Source organism: Mobula hypostoma, chromosome 6, assembly GCF_963921235.1.
Source record: "Mobula hypostoma chromosome 6, sMobHyp1.1, whole genome shotgun sequence".
Taxonomy (NCBI): Eukaryota; Metazoa; Chordata; class Chondrichthyes; order Myliobatiformes; family Myliobatidae; genus Mobula; species Mobula hypostoma.
This window is the reverse complement of record NC_086102.1, coordinates 169,317,780-169,335,453: the sequence shown is the minus strand read 5'-3', so window position 1 is coordinate 169,335,453 and position 17,674 is coordinate 169,317,780. Positions and strand designations below refer to the sequence as shown.

The following is a 17,674-nucleotide window of genomic DNA, read 5'->3' as shown; positions in this document are numbered from 1 at the left end:
TATCAGGCCACTGTTCTGATAAGGACAATAGGTGCTGGAATCTGGAGGAACAAAATATTGCAAGAGGGACCTCAGTGGGTCAGGCAGTAGCTGGAGAGGGAAATGAACAGTCAATCCTTCATCTGAACTGACACTTAGGGAGAGAACCAGTATAAAGAGGTGGGGAGAAGTGATGAAGTAAGAGCTGGCAAACAATAAGTGGATGCAGGTGAGGAGAAGTGGTAGGCAAATGGAGGAGGGGAAAATGCAAATAGTCACAGAGGTTAGGAGTGATAGGTAGAGGCAAGAGATGGAATCTGATGGGAAAAGAAGGTAGAGGAGATAGGATGAACATACAGAAACAGTTAGGAGGTGGCTAGCCATTTTATTTCCATTTACTTACTTTACATTCATGATACTGACTCCCTCAATCCTTCCAGTCAATGGAGTGAAATTGCATTAAGTAAGTGAAAGACCACTTTTGCAAATGCATTTTTATTTGCGCTTTAGATCTAGTTCAATCATCTACACACACACACATACACACACACACATTTGTGCCGAAGTATTTACAGCATTTTCTGGATCTGTTTTGTGTTCCAGCTGAAGTAATAGTCATGAAGAAAATTTATAGTTTGTGGTTCTACAGAGAGCTTCCTGCATTGTATTGTTTTATTTTTTGGCAAAGAGCTTAACATAATTATTTATGAATACAGGAATAACGATCCTTAATTCTTTGGTTCACAGTAAAATAAGTCTAGCATTCTGAAAAAGAGCAAATTAGTATCTCCACCAACAGAAGAAACTGCAGATTCTGATTTTGGCAGTTCTGTTTGGACACCATATTTTCAAAACAATTGCATTATTTAACTGGCATGCACGTACAATGTTTTCAGTGAAAATCAATTTAAATTAAATTATTAATTGTTCATTTTGTGTATGCTTAACAGACTTAATTCTTTGTCTCCAGGATGCAGATGGTAATAAACAGATTGAGCAAGTTACTCAAACCTGGAGGAATGATACTATTTCGGGATTATGGTAGATATGATATGTCTCAGCTTAGATTTAAAAAAGGTAATCTCTTAAAATGTTTGTCTGAAGTATATTTCCAAAGATTTGATATTGATGGTACATCATTTTAGGTATCATACATGACCACTTAGTGGTTTCTTTCCTGGGTAGTAACTCGGCTTGTACAACACCATGTCAATCATCCCAGAACAATCTATAATCATAGTTGTGAATAAGGGTCATAATTTTCATTCAGTGAAGGATTTGTGCTTAGATTCCACTAGTGTTCAAGGCAAAAGTCAACCACAAATATCCTTTAAAGTTATACAAAACACTTATATTTATTGGTCATTACCAAAACCTTCGACAAATCTGTTATTGCTTGCCTTAGACCATGTAAGTCTACGAATATACTCATCCATCTTTCCAGTTACACAGTCCATATATAGATTAGGCAAGTTATTTGGCCCTCGGCGCCTAGGATTCTATGGTCTTGTCAATGTCGATTTTAAACGTATGAATATTTCTGGAATAAATTGGTATAAATTTACCAATTTTTCATCCTAATAACTGTACAACATGTAAATGAAACAGCATGTTTAGTGTTCTTTAAAAAAAAGAACAGAATTGCAGGGAAAAGTCTTTCCCAGCAAATGCTTTAATTGCAAAATATTGAAGACTTTCATGCCTGGTGCTAGGGTTACAGAGGGAGCATTTGCATATATGATTGGAAAAAGCATTTCCTCTCATCATAATGTAACTGAGTGTGATTCCTGTGATATAATCATGATTATATGATTTTATTTTTTAGCTAATTTCAACAGCATGGAAGACTGAATTCCTTTCAACACAGGAGCTTAGAATTTGGGTTCCAGTCAATAGATGTTCATATCCAAATGATTTCTGATGACCTAGTTCCTGAATTTGCCCACATTTTCTTTAAAAAAAACACAAATTACTTAATACCATTTAACAGATTTCAATAAAATGAGTGATTATGCTAGCTATCCCTTTTGAACACCAGAGTGTTCAGCACAAATGAAAAAGTAAATTTTCTTTGAGTACTAGAGAAGTCAGTAATCATGTCACCTTTTGCATTGCTTAGGAAGTCTTGGAGGTGTTCAGTTTACCATCATATCTTTCAGCAATGTTGTGTTTTGTTCTAAGAATGATGTACACACATTTGAAGCATGAATCAGCCTTATTTTTTATTCTCCAGTGTCTCACATTACAAGATAAGCTCTCCATTCTTTCTGAAAAATATCCGTGGCAATAGTAATCTTCTAAGTAAACCAGCACTTAATAGTTTAGCTGCCTGCACTTGCCTTGGGTATTGTATGTCAAACCCGCTTCTTATACTACAATAGTTTGTAATTTTGGGAACACTTACACTTTTTTTTTTCCTTTCTTCATTTTCAGTTTTCTTTTTCATGTGGAATCATCATTCTATACTAGTTGTAATTATTAAATGGAAAACTATTTTCTGTATTAAAGGATGATGAGTAGGAATGGCCGTATAGTGGTTAGGTTACTCACCAATTTGCTTACTGTCAGAACCGCTCTATGACAGATGTCGTAGCATCTGTCATGCACCTGGCCCTGACACACCTAGAAAACAAGGACATTTATGTCAGAATGCTGTTCCTGGATTTCATTTCAGCATTCAACACAATTGTCCCAAAGACTTGGTAAATAAACGCTTATTCCTTGGTCTAAGTACACCACTGTGCAACTGGGTATTGTACTTCCTAACGAATCGACCTCAGATAGGCAGGATGCCTCTCCTCTCTCCCCATCATCCTCAACATGGATGCCCCCAGGGCTGTGTGCTGAGCCCATTGCTGTACACTCCGCTCATACATTACTGCACGGCCAAACACCCAATAAATCACATTGTCAAGTTCACCAATGACATGACAGTGGTGGGGCTCATTACTAACAACAATGAGGTGGCCTACAGGGAGGAGGTAGAAGAGGTCGAGGCCTGGCGCCAGGCAAATAACATCTTCCTCAATGTCCACTGGACAAAGGAAATAGTCCAGATGAAGGATCTCAGCCCAAAACACTGATTGTTCATTCATTTCAAACCTGCTGAGTTCTTCCATCATTTTGTGTGTGTTCCTCTGGATTTCCAACATCGTCAGGATCTCTTGTGCAAAGGACATGGTTATTGATTTCAGGAGGACTTGCATCACTCACAACCTTCTTTAAATTGCCGGCACAGCAGTGGAAATTGTGAGAAGTTTCAAACTCCTGGGAGTGTGCATGTGTGCTCGTGCTCTTTTACAGATGTAGAGAGCATCTAACATATTGCATCACTGCATGGTACAGAAACTGCACTGTGGTAGACAGGAAGGCTCTGCACCAGGTAGTCAAAACTGCCCAGTGCATCACCGGCACTGGCCTAAACACCATTAAAGATGTATGTAGAGAAAAGGGCCAGTAACATCATGAAGGATCTCACCCACCCCCACTCATGAACTGTTTCTCCCACTCCGCTCTGGGAGGAGGCTATGTAGCATCCACACCAGGAACACCAGACTAAAAAAAAATTACTTTCCCCAAACAGTAAGGCCGATCAACACCTTCACCCCCTGACCCAACCTTCCACAACTACCACCACCACTACTTTATCATTTCCTATCAGAGTCACCTAATGTACAGACATTCCTGTGCCTAGCATCACTTTATGGACATAAAATCAATCTACGTATATAAGCTACTATATGTACTTATATTTATAGTGTTTTTTATTATTGTGTTCTTTATCTTATTGTTTTATTTTTGTGCTTCATCGGATCCTGAATAACAAATATTCCATTCTCCTTTACAACTGTGTATCAGGCGTGACATTAAACAACTTGAAATTTATTAGACCTACTTTAATATTTCAGGGACCTATGGAAACCCCACTTTAGAAGATGGAAATTTAGCTTATGGCAATTAACAATTCTATAATTCAGTAACTGGGCTAATTAGGGTAATCTGTTCATTCAGTGTGATCTTTAAGGAAGGAAATCTGTTTTATGTGTGACTCCAGTGTCACAACAATATGATTGATCTTAGCTGCCTTCCGAAATGGCCTCACAAGCCACTGAAGAGAGCTGGTGCAGGCATAATGGGACAGATAGTCTCCTTCACCACTGCAAACCATCCATGATTCAATTCAGGGGCAAGAAAGGTTTTGTATTAGAAGCTGATCCTGCCAGTTGCTCCTATGTTCCAAGAACAAATAGGTAAAGCCAAACAGAGTTTTGGAGTTGGCTGGAGAGTGATTTAGAGGTTTAGTGGCTAGTTTATTTTTCCTCCTTTTATAAAATTGGTGATTAACAGTTTTGAGAATTCAAAGAATTCTAATTTTTTTTACCTATTTAAGATCTGAATAAGATCAGAGGCAAGAGATTTAAAAGGGAATCAGGGGTTATCCCTTTTATGCTAAATGTGAACAGAAGGGTCTAGCTCACTGGGGAACACAGTTAACAGGAACAAGTTGAACCGAAGGACCTATTTTCATGCTGTAAGGGTCTATTAGTCCATGATTATCACCGTCATTTATGTACAACTGTTGGAATATCATCAGGTTAGCACATTTAATTATAGAGAATCCTTGTTGGTATAATGTTTACTTTGTATCTCCTTAGCCTTTTTTACATGATAGGAATCTTTGACCATAAATGAGCTTCCATTTGTGATCAAAGATTCCTGTCTGACTGAAAAAACTGTATTTAATATGAAAAATTTTGATTATGCTATTTACTTAGGAGGACATATGCTTTAAACTTATATGCTATCTAAAACATTTTCAGTTTAATTTCAAATCTGTAAATAATTAATCTTTTTTATTAGGCCGATGTTTGTTTGGGAATTTTTATGTCCGAGGAGATGGTACTCGTGTTTACTTCTTTACTAAAGGTATGAATGTCAAGAGATATCTTTCAGCCATAACATTTTCGTACATCATAACAATATAATTTAATAATTATTTCATAAATAAAGGTACCTACAAAATCGATAAATACAATGTGTGAAATTTAAGGATGGCTTTATTTATGGAAAGGTTATGAATGAATTAATAACTTCCTTGCCAATTGAATAAGTATACAGACTTTAAATATTATGCTTTATCAGAATGATATTTTTTGATAAAGGAAGATTATTTTGGAAAAGCTTACAAGAGCAGAAGTCATTTTAACTTAATAGTATGTGAGCTGCATGTCCTACTTTTCCAGATATGACTGGTCGACATTTTCAAACACCTAAGGAAGAATGTCATTCACAGGAAAAACCCAAAACAGAATACTTTATTAATATCATGATTAATAGAGCAAAGATGATGGACTAGATTGAACTGACCTGGAGTTGCTATTCACAATAAACCTATGTTAGTATTTGCCTAGTTCACCTGCAGGGGTCTTGGACACAGTAGCCTGCTGCAAAGCAGAGTCTAGCAATGTGGTCCAAGAGCCAACCAGATTTTGAGCAGTGTGATGAAAAGGCCCCATTCCAGAAAAGCTCCTAACTACTTTGACCGTTGTCAAAGATAAGTTCTGGAGTTGGATTTTTTAGCTATAAAAACCTGTTGCTAATTTTAGTAATTCTTCAATGTCTTTGACTTTCAGAGACACGCAAAACCCATTAAAATGTTAATAAGTAAATATTTAGAAATTAACTTAAGGCACGTAAATAATGAACGACATTAACGAGAAAAAGGATTATTTTTAAGTTAACTTTATCTTAATTTTTGTTTTTCAATGGATATTGAAATCTGTGGCTTCTCAGGTTCTGTGGCATGTCTGGTTTGACACACAATTTGTGAAGTGGGTTGTTCACATTTCACAGTCTATTCTTTGTATCTGTCTATAAACTCCAGGATTACATTTGCTTTATGTACTCATGTGCTGTCTGTTCTGTTCACAAATATTCCAGGGCTCTATCGCTTCATTTTTAAAATTATACCATCTTTTTCTTCCTTATTCCTGTTGAAATCCTACCACAACCCTAGCCCTCTTACTTCAATGCATTGACCTTCATCTGTCACATATCCATTTTGAAACTATATCCTGAATGTTCAAATTAGTAACATCAACTGAAACAGTATAAATTCTATAATTAAGCCCAGTCCCACTGTATTTTCACATCTAGTCCAAAAATGTAACTCATCTTAACTTGTTTTTAATCACTTAAGGCAAATTTGTATCCACGATGAGACTGCCCCTACTTTTCCCTTGAGCTTCAAGTTTGAATGTGTGATGTCTTTTTAAAGTTGATATATTAAAAAAACTGCATTGTAATCATATCACAAATAAGAAAAATCTGCGGATGTTGGAAATCCAAGCAACATACACACAAAATGGTGGAGGAACCCTGCTGGAGGTCTCGGCCCGAAACATCAACTGTACTTTTTTCCATAGATGCTGCCTGGCCTGCTGAGTTCCTTCTGCATTTTGTGTGTGTGGCTCTGTAACCATCCTCACTTTGTTGCAAAATCAAAAAAGGAATCAAATTACTTGAACAGAATTTGCCCTTAAAAACTGTTTGTTGACTCTCTTTTTTGGACTAGGCATTTCCTCGTGGGTGTTAATTTTCTCTTGATTAATTGACTTTAAACATTCTCCATTCATATGGAACTCCGCCTCCGTTTCCGAGCCTACTCCTCTGGCAAGAGCTCTCCACTCTGCACCAAGACCTCTACTCCTGTCTTCAACCCTCCTCCTCTTCCAGGGCACCCCACCCTGGTCTTCTGCCTGCTCTGGACTATTTCATTGCCAGCTGCCAACGGGACATTAACCATCTAGACTTCAACACTCCTCTCTCCAATTCCAATCTCACTTCATCCAAATGCTCTGCTCTCCACTCGCTCCGCACTAATCCTAACCTCACTATCTGCCACAGATCTGGCATACTGACCTCTACCTTGCTGAGGCCCAGTGACAACTCTCAGACACGTCCTCTTGCTTACCCCTCGAACGGGACTGCACTGAGAACCGAGCCATTGTCTCCCTCATCATCACCAACCTTATTAACTCTGGTGATCTTCCATCCATCGCCACCAACCTCAAACTTTCTGCACCCCACACCTCCCATTTCTAACTCCTACCCAAGATCCACAAAGCTCCTTGTCCAGGTAGACCCATTATTTCAACTTGTTCCTGCCCCATTGAACTCATATTGGCATACCTCGACTTTGTTTAATCCCCCCCCCCCACCTCCAGTTCAATCCCTTCCTACCTACACCCATGACACTTCACCGTCTCTGGATCTTTTCAAAGACTTCAAGTTCCTTGGCCTCCATCATTTTATTTTTACTATGGATGTTCAGTCCCTATGCACAACCATCCCACACCAGGAAGGCCTCAGAGCTCTCTGTTTCTTTCTGGACACCAGACCCAACCAGTTCCCCTCCACCACCACTGTTCTCCGTCCAGCAGAACTTGTTCTCACTCACAATTTCTTCTTCAGCTCCTCCCACTTCCTTCAAACAAACACCTAAGGTGTAGCCATAGGCACTTGCATGGATGCCAGTTATGCCTGCCTTTTTGTGGGCTCCATGGAACAGTGTATGTTCCAAGCCTACACTGGTGGCCTACCCCACTTTTCCTACACTACATCAGCGACTGCATCGGTGCTGCTTCCTGCACCCATGCGGATCTCGCCGATTTCACCCACTTTGCCTCCAACTTCCACCCTGCCCTCAAATTTACCTGGTCCGTTTCTGACACCTCCCTCCCCTTTTTCGATTTGTCTGTGTCTATCTCTGGAGACAGCTTATAGACAATAGGTGCAGAAGTAGACCATTCGGCCCTTTGAGCCTGCACCGCCAATCTGAGATCATGGCTGATCAACTACTATCAATACCCAGTTCCTGCCTTGTCCCCATAACCCTTGATTCCCCTATCCATAAGATACTACCTAGCTCCTTCTTGAAAGCATCCGGAGAATTGGCCTCCACTGCCTTCTGAGGCAATGCATTCCACACCTCCACAACTCTCTGGGAGAAGAAGTTCCTCCTCAACTCTGTCCTAAATGACCTACCCCTTATTCCTAAACCATACCCTCTGGTACTGGACTCTCCCAGCATCTGGAACATATTTCCTGCCTCTATCTTGTCCAATCCCTTAATAATCTTATATGTCTCGATCAGATCCCCCCTCAATCTCCTTAATTCCAGCGTGTACAAGCCCAGTCTCTCTAACCTCTCTGCGTAAGACAGTCCGGACATTCCAAGAATTAACCTAGTGAACCTACGCTGCACCTCCTCCACAGCCAGGATGTCCTTCCTTAACCCTGGAGACCAAAACTGCACACAATACTCCAGGTGTGGTCTCACCAGGGCCCTGTACAAATGCAAAAGGATTTCCTTGCTCTTGTACTCAATTCCCTTTGTAATAAAGGCCGACATTCCATTAGCCTTCTTCACTACCTGCTGCACTTGCTCATTCACCTTCAGAGACTGATGAACAAGTACTCCTAGATCTCTTTGTATTTCTCCCTTACCTAACTCCACACCGTTCAGATAATAATCTGCTTTCCTGTTCTTGCTCCCAAAGTGAATAACCTCACACTTATTCACATTAAACGCCACCTGCCAAGTTTCTGCCCACTCACCCAGCCTAATCCATCCTCATCACATGCCACACTGCCACCCAGCTTAGTATCATCAGCAAACTTGCTGATGTTATTCACAATGCCTTCCTCTAAATCATTGACGTAAGTTGTAAACAGCTGAGGTCCCAATACTGAGCCCTGTGGCAGCCCACTAGTCACCACTTGCCATTCCGAGAAACACCCATTCACTGCTACCCTTTGCTTTCTATCTGCCAACCAGTTTTCTATCCATGTCAATATCCTCCCCCCAGTGCCATGAGCTCTGATTTTACCCACCAATCTCCTATGTGGTATCTTATCAAATGCCTTCTGAAAGTCAAGGTACACCACATCCACTGGATCTCCCGCATCTATCTTCCTGGTTACATCCTCGAAAAACTCCAATAGATTAGTCAAGCATGATTTGCCCTTGGTAAATCCATGCTGGCTCGGCCCAATCCTATCACTGCTATCAAGATATGCTGCTATTTCATCTTTAATAATGGACTCTAGCATCTTCCCCACTACTGATGTTAGGCTAACAGGGCGATAGCTCTCTGTTTTCTCCCTCCCTCCTTTCTTAAAAAGTGGGATAACATTAGCCATTCGCCAATCCTCAGGAACTGATCCTGAATCTAAGGAACTTTGGAAAATGATCACCAATGCATCCGCAGTTTCCAGAGCCACCTCCTTTAGTACCCTAGGAGGCAGACCATCTGGACCTGGGGATTTGTTAGCCTTCAGTCCCATCAGTCTACTCATCACCGTTTCCTTCCTAATGATAATCTGTTTCAGTTCCTCTGTTACCCTATGTCCTTGGCCCATCCATACATCTGGGAGATTGCTTGTGTCTTCCCTAGTGAAGACAGATCCAAAGTACTTATTAAATTCGTCTGCCATTTCTCTGTTTCCCATAACAATTTCTCCCAATTCATTCTTCAAGGGCCCAACATTGTTCTTAACTATCTTCCTTCTCTTCACATACCTTAAAAAAACTTCTGCTATCCTCCTTTATATTCCTAGCTAGCTTGCATTCATACCTCATTTTTTCTCCCCGTATAGCCTTTTTAGTTAAGTTCTGTTGCTCCTTAAAAATTTCCCAATCATCCGTCTTCCCACTCACCTTAGCTCTGTTATACTTCTTTTTTAATGCTATGCTATCTCTGACTTCCTTTGTCAACCACTGTGGCCACTTTCCCCCACTTTGAATCCTTCCTTCTCCGGGGGATGAACTGATTTTGCACCTTGTGCATTATTCCCAAGAACACCTGCCATTGCTGTTCCACTGTCTTTTCTGCTAGGATATCCAACCAGTCAACTTTGGCCAGCTTCTCCCTCATGGCTCCATAGTCTCCTTTGTTCAACTGCAATACTGACACTTCTGATCTGCCCTTATCCCTCTCAACTTGCAGATAAAAACTTATCATATTATGGTCACTACCTCGTAATGGCTCCTTTACTTCAAGATCACTTATCAAATCCTGTTCATTGCACAACACTAAATCCAGAATAGCCTTATCCCTGGTCGGCTCTCGTACAAGCTGCTCCAAAAATGCATCCCGTAGGCACTCTACAAACTCCCTATCTTGGGGTCCAGTACCAACCTGATTTTCCCAGTTCACCTGCATGCTGAAATCTCTCATAACTACTGCGACATTTCCTTTGCCACATGCCATTGTTAACTCCCTATTCAACTTGCACCCAATATCCATGCTACTGTTTGGGGGCCTGTAGATAACTTATCTACTGATGTCTAGTATAAACCCATGGACTCACATACCTCACACATCAAAGTTGCTGGTGAACGCAGCAGGCCAGGCAGCATCTCCAGGAAGAGGTACAGTTGACGTTTCAAGCCGAGACCCTTCATCCCGAAACGTCAACTGTACCTCTTCCTAGAGATGCTGCCTGGCCTGCTGCGTTCACCAGCAACTTTGATGTGTGTGGCTTGAATTTCCAGCATCTGCAGATTTCTTCATGTTTGCGTTTTTAAAATTAGACTCACACATCTACCTGGACTATACCCGTTACCATCCTGTTACTTGTAAAAACACCAACCCCTTCTCTCAATTCCTCATTCTCTGCCACATCTATTCTTAGGATGAAGCTTTTCATTCCAGAATGAAGGAAATGTCCTTCCTCCATCATCAATGCTGCCCTCAACCACATCTGTTCCACTTCACGCACGTCTGCTCTTACCCCATCCTCCCACCACCCTACCAGGGATAGGGTTCCTCATCCTCATCTACCACCCCACCAGCCTCTACATCCAGCAACTTCTGCCATCTCCAACAGGATCCCACCACCAAGCACATCTTTACCTTACCCCCATTTTCTACTTCCTGCAGGAATCGCTCCCTACACAACTCTATTCGTCTATTCGTCCCTCCCCACTGATATCCCTCCTGGCACTGAATCCTTGCAAGTGGAATAAAAGCTACACCTGCCCCTACACCTCCTCCCTCACTACCATTCAGGGCCCCAAACAGTTCTTTCAGGTGAGGTGACACTTCACCTGTGAGTCTGCTGGGTTCATATTCTGTGTCCAGTGCTCCCAGTGTGGCGTCCAACATATTGGTGAGACTGGCATAGATTGGGAGACTGCTTTGCTGAGCACCTACGCTCCGTCCTCCAGAAAAAGCGGTATCTCCCAGTGGCCGCCCATTTTAATTCCACTTACCATTCCCATTCTGACATGACTATCCATGGCCTTCTCTACTGTTGCAATGTGGCTATACTCAGGTTGGAGGAATACACCTTACGTTCCGTCTTATAGACCTTAAATTCATGCCTCCAATTTGATAGCATGAACATCGATTTCTCAAATTTCCGTAATGGCCACCCCCCCCCCCCACCACTTCACCATTCCCTAATCTCCTTTCCCTCTCCACTTTATCTCCTTGCCTGCCTATCATCACCCTCTCCCTCTCCCTCTGGTGCTCCTCCCCCTTTTTCTTTCTTCTGTCTTCTCCTATTAGATTCCTCCTTCTCCAGCCCTGTATTTCTTTCACCAATCAACTTCCCAGCTCTTTACTTCACCCCTCCCACTCCCAGTTTCACCTATCACCTTGCACCGAACCTCCCCCCACCTTTTAACTCTATTTCTCGTCTTTTTTTTTCCCTCCAGTCCTGTTGAAGGGTCTCTGCCCGAAACCTCGACTGTACTCTTTTCCATAGATGCTGCCTGGCCTGCTGAGTTCCTCCAGCATTTTGTGTGTGTTGCTTGGATTTCCAGCATCTGCAGATTTTCTCTTGTTTATTCATATGGAACTGTTTGGGTTTATAATTCCCATGTGTTGAGGGATCATTATTTGGAGGTTGAACAGTGTTGGATAGCATTATTAAGGATTAACTAAAACAAGAACCAGTCTTACACAATTTCCAACTATTTGTAAAACATGCTCATGGACTGTTCCACTTCCAGCAGGGAGGAGGCAACATAGCGCCCATGCCAGGACCACTCAAGTCATTTTCTTGTGGACATACTCAATAAATACAGTAACACATCTAGTCCTGTGCCCAGCATCACTTTATGAACAAAAAATTAGTTGTATCTATAGAAGCCATCTGATGTATTTATATTTATTGTGATTTTTTATTATTGTGTTCTTTATCTTATTTTGTTTTGTTTTTGTGCTGCATCGGATCCGGAGTAATAATTCTTTTGTTCTCCTTTACTCTCATGTACCGGAATGACATTAAAAAATCTTGAACCTTGAACCAATGGCGTGGGACATTCTAAATCTGTCCCTTTGAAACTAACTCTCTTACCTCCATTCAGGGCCCCAAACAGTCCTTCCAAGTGAGGCAGTGCTTCACCTGCAAATCTGTTGGGGTTTACTATTGTCTGTGGTGCTCCCGATGCAGCTTCCTCTTTGTTGGTGAGACCTGATATAAATTGGGGGCCCACTTCGTCGAGCACCTCTGCTCCATCCACCCAAATTGGGATCCGCAGTGGCCAACCATTTTAATTGCTGTCCCTGTTCCCGTTCCAACATGTTAGTCCATGACCTCTTCTTTTCCACGATAAGGAAGCTTCCAGGTAGCTTCCAACCTGATGGCATGAACACTGATTTCTCCTTCCAGTAATATTTTTCCTTCCCATCCCCTCTTCCTCTATTCTCCGCTTTGGCCTCTTACCTCTTCTCCTCACCTACCTATCATTCCTCCCTGGTGCCCCTCCGTCTTCGCTTTCTCCCATAATCCACTCTCTTCTCCTATCAGATTCCTTTTTCTCCAGCCCTTTACTTGCCCACCCATTGGGTTTCACCTATCACCTTCTAGTTAGACTTACAGTATTTCCCCTTGCCCCACCTTTTCACTCTGGTGTCTTCACCCTTTCTTTCCAGTCCTGACAAAGGGTCTGAGCCCGAAATTTCAACTGTTTATACATGTCCGTAGATACTGCCTGACTTGCTGATTTCCTCCAGCAATTTGTGTGTATTGTTCTGGATTTTCAACATCTAGAATCTCTTGAGCTTATAGATGAATGTTACTGTTGTTAGCACGTTGTTAGAGATTTAACCATGCCACTTAAGGTACAGTTCAGGACACATCTGCTTTGCCACTTAACCTTCTGCTTAGTTGTACTGTATATCCTTCAACACTGTAGCAAAAGGAGTATATTTTGAATGTCTGCAATTTGTACTCACAGGCTTTTTGAACAGTCACCTGTATTGAATAATCGAAGTGGTTCTGCAAGTTGGTGCTATTGTAAATATGTAATTCTGTAAATTTCCCCAACGATATTCGAAATGTTAAAGTTAAGTAAATGATTATAGCAATTGAAGCTGTAGTTAATCATTTATTATATCTTTGTGTTGAAGACTTATAAAACATTGTGTCAGTAAAGTGAAATTCTCTTGTATCTTTCTGGACTACCCCTCACCTAGAGATTTGCTTTGTGAATAAAGATTTTTATATGTACAGCTTACATGTGGCTCATATTAGTCAGTCAAATCACCATAGTTGTCCTTCAGTATTGTCTCAGTGCCTAAGGAAGATCAGAAGACTGTGGCCACAAATTCTGTCCAACAATCTCAGACCCTGATACTTACCCATTTACTACCACCCTTTCTAGTAACAAAGTTTACTATTTTATCCTACTTATTATCCTTTCAAGCTTTATTTAGTATAGATCTGGCAAAGTCTTTTTCTGTGTTAAAAAGAGAACCCATTTAGTGCTTTGCTATTGCTTCTGTCTTTATCAATGTCTCCTGTGGTCTGTTATCAAATCACTATTCCTCTGAAGACCTTTATACTGTTAATATACCTACTGAAGACCTTTGCATTCCTTCTACATTTATTTTCAACCAAAGTGAACTTTTGAATTCCATTCTTGATCCTTCTTTAAACAATGCTTGAAGAGCCAATTTATTGTGTTAGGATGGGAAGAAAAAACATCAATATACAAATTGTGAATTAAATTTTAAATTTACTTTTGGTAATAATGTGCAAAACCAGATTTCAATGTGAGGTTCTATTTTCTTCGTATTCATTATAATTTGTTGACCAATTCTCAATTTTAAGCATAGACACCAGAAATTTATTTTCGCCCAGAATGTTGACTATAGCATCTCATTATTAAAATCAACTTGTTTTCTTTTACAGAAGAAATTGCACATATATTCATCTCAGCAGGTTTGAAGGAAGTTCAAAATTTAATGGATCGACGACTCCAAGTTAACCGCAAAAAGAAAATTGCAATGCATCGTGTCTGGGTGCAATGTAAATACCAAAAACCCTTCACAACAGATTTAAATTAAGATTGAAGGAGGCTAGTAGATTTCCTAAAAGTAATATTTTAAGGGTATATAGAGTGCCATAGTAGCACAGTAGTTAGCACGGCGCTATTACAGCTCAGGGAGTAGAGTTTTGCGTTCACTTCCAGCATCCTCTGTAAGCAAATCCATACATTCCTTCCCCTGAGGACATGGGTTTCCTCCGGGTGCTCCGGTTTCCATCTGCAGTCCAAAGACATACCAGTTAATTGGTCATTGTAAATTGTCCAGTAACTTAGACTAGGATTGGATCAGGGGTTTGCTCAGCAGAGCAGCTTGAAGGCCTGGAAGGGCCTATTCTGCGCTGTACCTATAAATAAAATATTACTACCATTTCACCATGCGTTACTTTTCTTGTCTTTTCTCTGTGTAGTTTAACCAATATGTTCCACCTTTGATATGACAGGTGATACAAATATTTACAATTTGTTCTTGCCTGACTTCATGATGTGTATTTCTGTTTCAGTTTTGTATTCGAAAAGTACATGATCATGCTGAATTTTCAAAGCTGTTAATAATGCTGCATCACTCCTGTAATGTAATGGAAACAGAACAATCGTTATATTTAAATACTCTACTAATTTATGGCAAGAGAACAGCATTACCAACAAGAAATGCATATCAGTATCCAAACAGTTTACAATGGTAGTCCCAGTAGAAGTTTTCTCCAGGAACTGTTAAAAACGACACCATTGAAGCACTGAAATTGAAACACAGATTAATCTACCATTAATTTTCACCCAATGTGTCCTGAGCTTTGTAAAACCAGTGTCCAGTGTATTTTTTTCAAACATTCTGCTTCATTCAATTAAAGCAATAGTTTTGAAACTATTTTCTCTCCACTGTGTTACATTACATAATTATTAAATTAAAAAGCTGGTAACTTTCCTCACAAAACAAAGCCCTTGTGGTGCCTTTGTTTGCCGTTTCGTAGAATACAGCATTTGCAACTCAGTGACGTATAAAATCGTCTTGAATGATGCTGGATTTTGTCCTAACACTCTACCAAGCATTAAGCACTCTATCTGTGGAGAATTGCCTCCAAATTTACGACTAAGTTCAATAAACTTCAGTATTCTTGTCCTATAGCCACGTTTTAACTTGAATTCTACCATGATCAATTTTCGAGATCCCTTGGATATGATTTTCTGAATCCATATAATTCAGCATAAAATGAGGCATGTCATTTTGGAATTGAACAGCAGTGACAAATCCATCATTCAGGAGTTGAAAGAAGAGAGAGATTCACAACCCTCAAGATAGCCATAGACTGCTTCAATATCTCTTGGGATTATGTCACTCATACAACAGTGAATGTTGAATGATGAAAATTAGGGTCAGAGTGTGTGCACAATTCATGGGGGCTTATAGACCTTTAAAGGTCTTCAAGAAGATTGGTAAATTGCAAAGAGCTCACAAAATTTGTTGAGCATCAGAGGTCACAGGTGCAGCAAGTCACTGACAGAGCATTTCAGTAATTCACCAATATTGCTATGTGCCATCTTTTGAGATTACCAGTCCATTACAGAGACTTGGCTGGCACCAGGGCAGGAATGGATTCTCAATATTCCTGGATTTCGTGCTTTAAAGGGGATAGAGAGAGCGGAAAAAGGGGAGGAGGGGTGGCATTACTGGTCAGGGATACTGTTACAGCTACAGAAAGGGTGGATAATGTAGCAGGATCCTCTTTTGAGTCAGTATAGGTGGAAGTCAGGAACAGGAAGGGAGCAGTTACTCTATTGGGGGTATTCTATAGGCCCCCTGGTAGCAGCAGAGATACTGAGGAGCAAATTGGGAGGCAGATTTTGGAACAGTGCAAAAATAACAGGGTTGTTATCATGGGTGACTTTAACTTCCCTAATATTGATTGGCACCTGATTAGTTTCAAGGGTTTAGATGGGGCAGAGTTTGTTAAGTGTGTCCAGGACGGATTCCTGTCACAGTATGTGGACAGGCCGACTAGGGGGAATGCCGTACTAGATCTAGTACTAGGTAATGAACCGGGTCAGGTCACAGATCTCTCAGTGGGTGAGCATCTGGGGGACAATGACCACCGCTCCCTGGCCTTTAGCATTATCATGGAAAAGGATGGAATCAGAGAGGGCAGGAAAACTTTTAATTGGGGAAGGGCAAATTATGAAGCTATAAGGCCGGAACTTGTGGGTGTGAATTGGGATGATGTTTTTGCAGGGAAATATACTATGGACATGTGGTCGATGTTTAGAGATCTGTTGCAGGATGTTAGGGATAAATTTGTCCCGGTGAGGAAGATAAAGAATGGTAGGGTGAAGGAACCATGGGTGCCAAGTGAGGTGGAAAATCTAGTCAGGTGGAAGAAGGCAGCATACATGAGGTTTAAGAAGCAAGGATCAGATGGGTCTATTGAGGAAGCAAGAAAGGAGCTTAAGAAGGGGCTGAGAAGAGCAAGAAGGGGGCATGAGAAGGCCTTGGCGAGTAGGGTAAAGGAAAACCCCAAGGCATTCTTCAATTATGTGAAGAATAAAAGGATGACAGGAGTGAAGGTAGGACCGATTAGAGATAAAGGTGGGAAGATGTGCCTGGAGGCTGTGGAAGTGAGCAAGGTCCTCAATGAATACTTCTCTTCGGTATTCACCAATGAGAGGGAACTTGATGATGGTGAGGACAATATGAGTGAGGTTGATGTTCTGGAGCATATTGATATTAAGGGAGAGGAGGTGTTGGAGTTGTTAAAATACACTAGGACGGATAAATCCCCGGGGCCTGACGGAATATTCCCCAGGCTGCTCCACGAGGCGAGGGAAGAGATTGCTGAGCCTCTGGCTAGGATTTTTATGTCCTCATTGTCCACGGGAATGGTACCGGAGGATTGGAGGGAAGCAAATGTTGTCCCCTTGTTCAAAAAAGGTAGTAGGGATAGTCCAGGTAATTATAGACCAGTGAGCCTTACGTCTGTGGTGGGAAAGCTGTTGGAAAAGATTCTTAGTGATAGGATCTATAGGCATTTAGAGAATCATGGTCTGATCAGGGACAATAAGCATGGCTTTATGAAGGGCAGATCGTGTCTAACAAGGCTGATAGAGTTCTTTGAGGAGGTGACCAGGCATATAGATGAGGGTAGTGCAGTGGATGTGATCTATATGGATTTTAGTAAGGCATTTGACAAGGTTCCACACGGTAGGCTTATTCAGAAAGTCAGAAGGCTTGGGATCCAGGGAAGTTTGGCCAGGTGGATTCAGAATTGGCTTGCCTGCAGAAGGCAGAGAGTCTTGGTGGAGGGAGTACATTCAGATTGGAGGATTGTGACGAGTGCTGTCCCACAAGGATCTGTTCTGGGA

General features: G+C 41.1%; 1 protein-coding gene across 5 annotated transcripts in view; it reads left to right on the top strand.

Moving 5' to 3' along the window:
- Nucleotides 1-15,126, top strand: part of mettl8 (methyltransferase 8, methylcytidine) — a 72,452-nt gene extending 57,326 nt beyond the window's left edge. For all 5 annotated transcript variants that reach the window (XM_063052237.1, XM_063052239.1, XM_063052238.1 and 2 more), the window contains exons 8-10: nt 950-1,056; nt 4,840-4,905; nt 14,188-15,126. In XM_063052237.1, the coding sequence (XP_062908307.1) occupies nt 950-1,056; nt 4,840-4,905; nt 14,188-14,342 (328 nt within the window). In that variant the 3' untranslated portion in view covers nt 14,343-15,126. The remainder of the gene's footprint in view (nt 1-949; nt 1,057-4,839; nt 4,906-14,187) is intronic.
- The last annotated feature ends 2,548 nt before the right edge of the window (nt 15,127-17,674 follow it).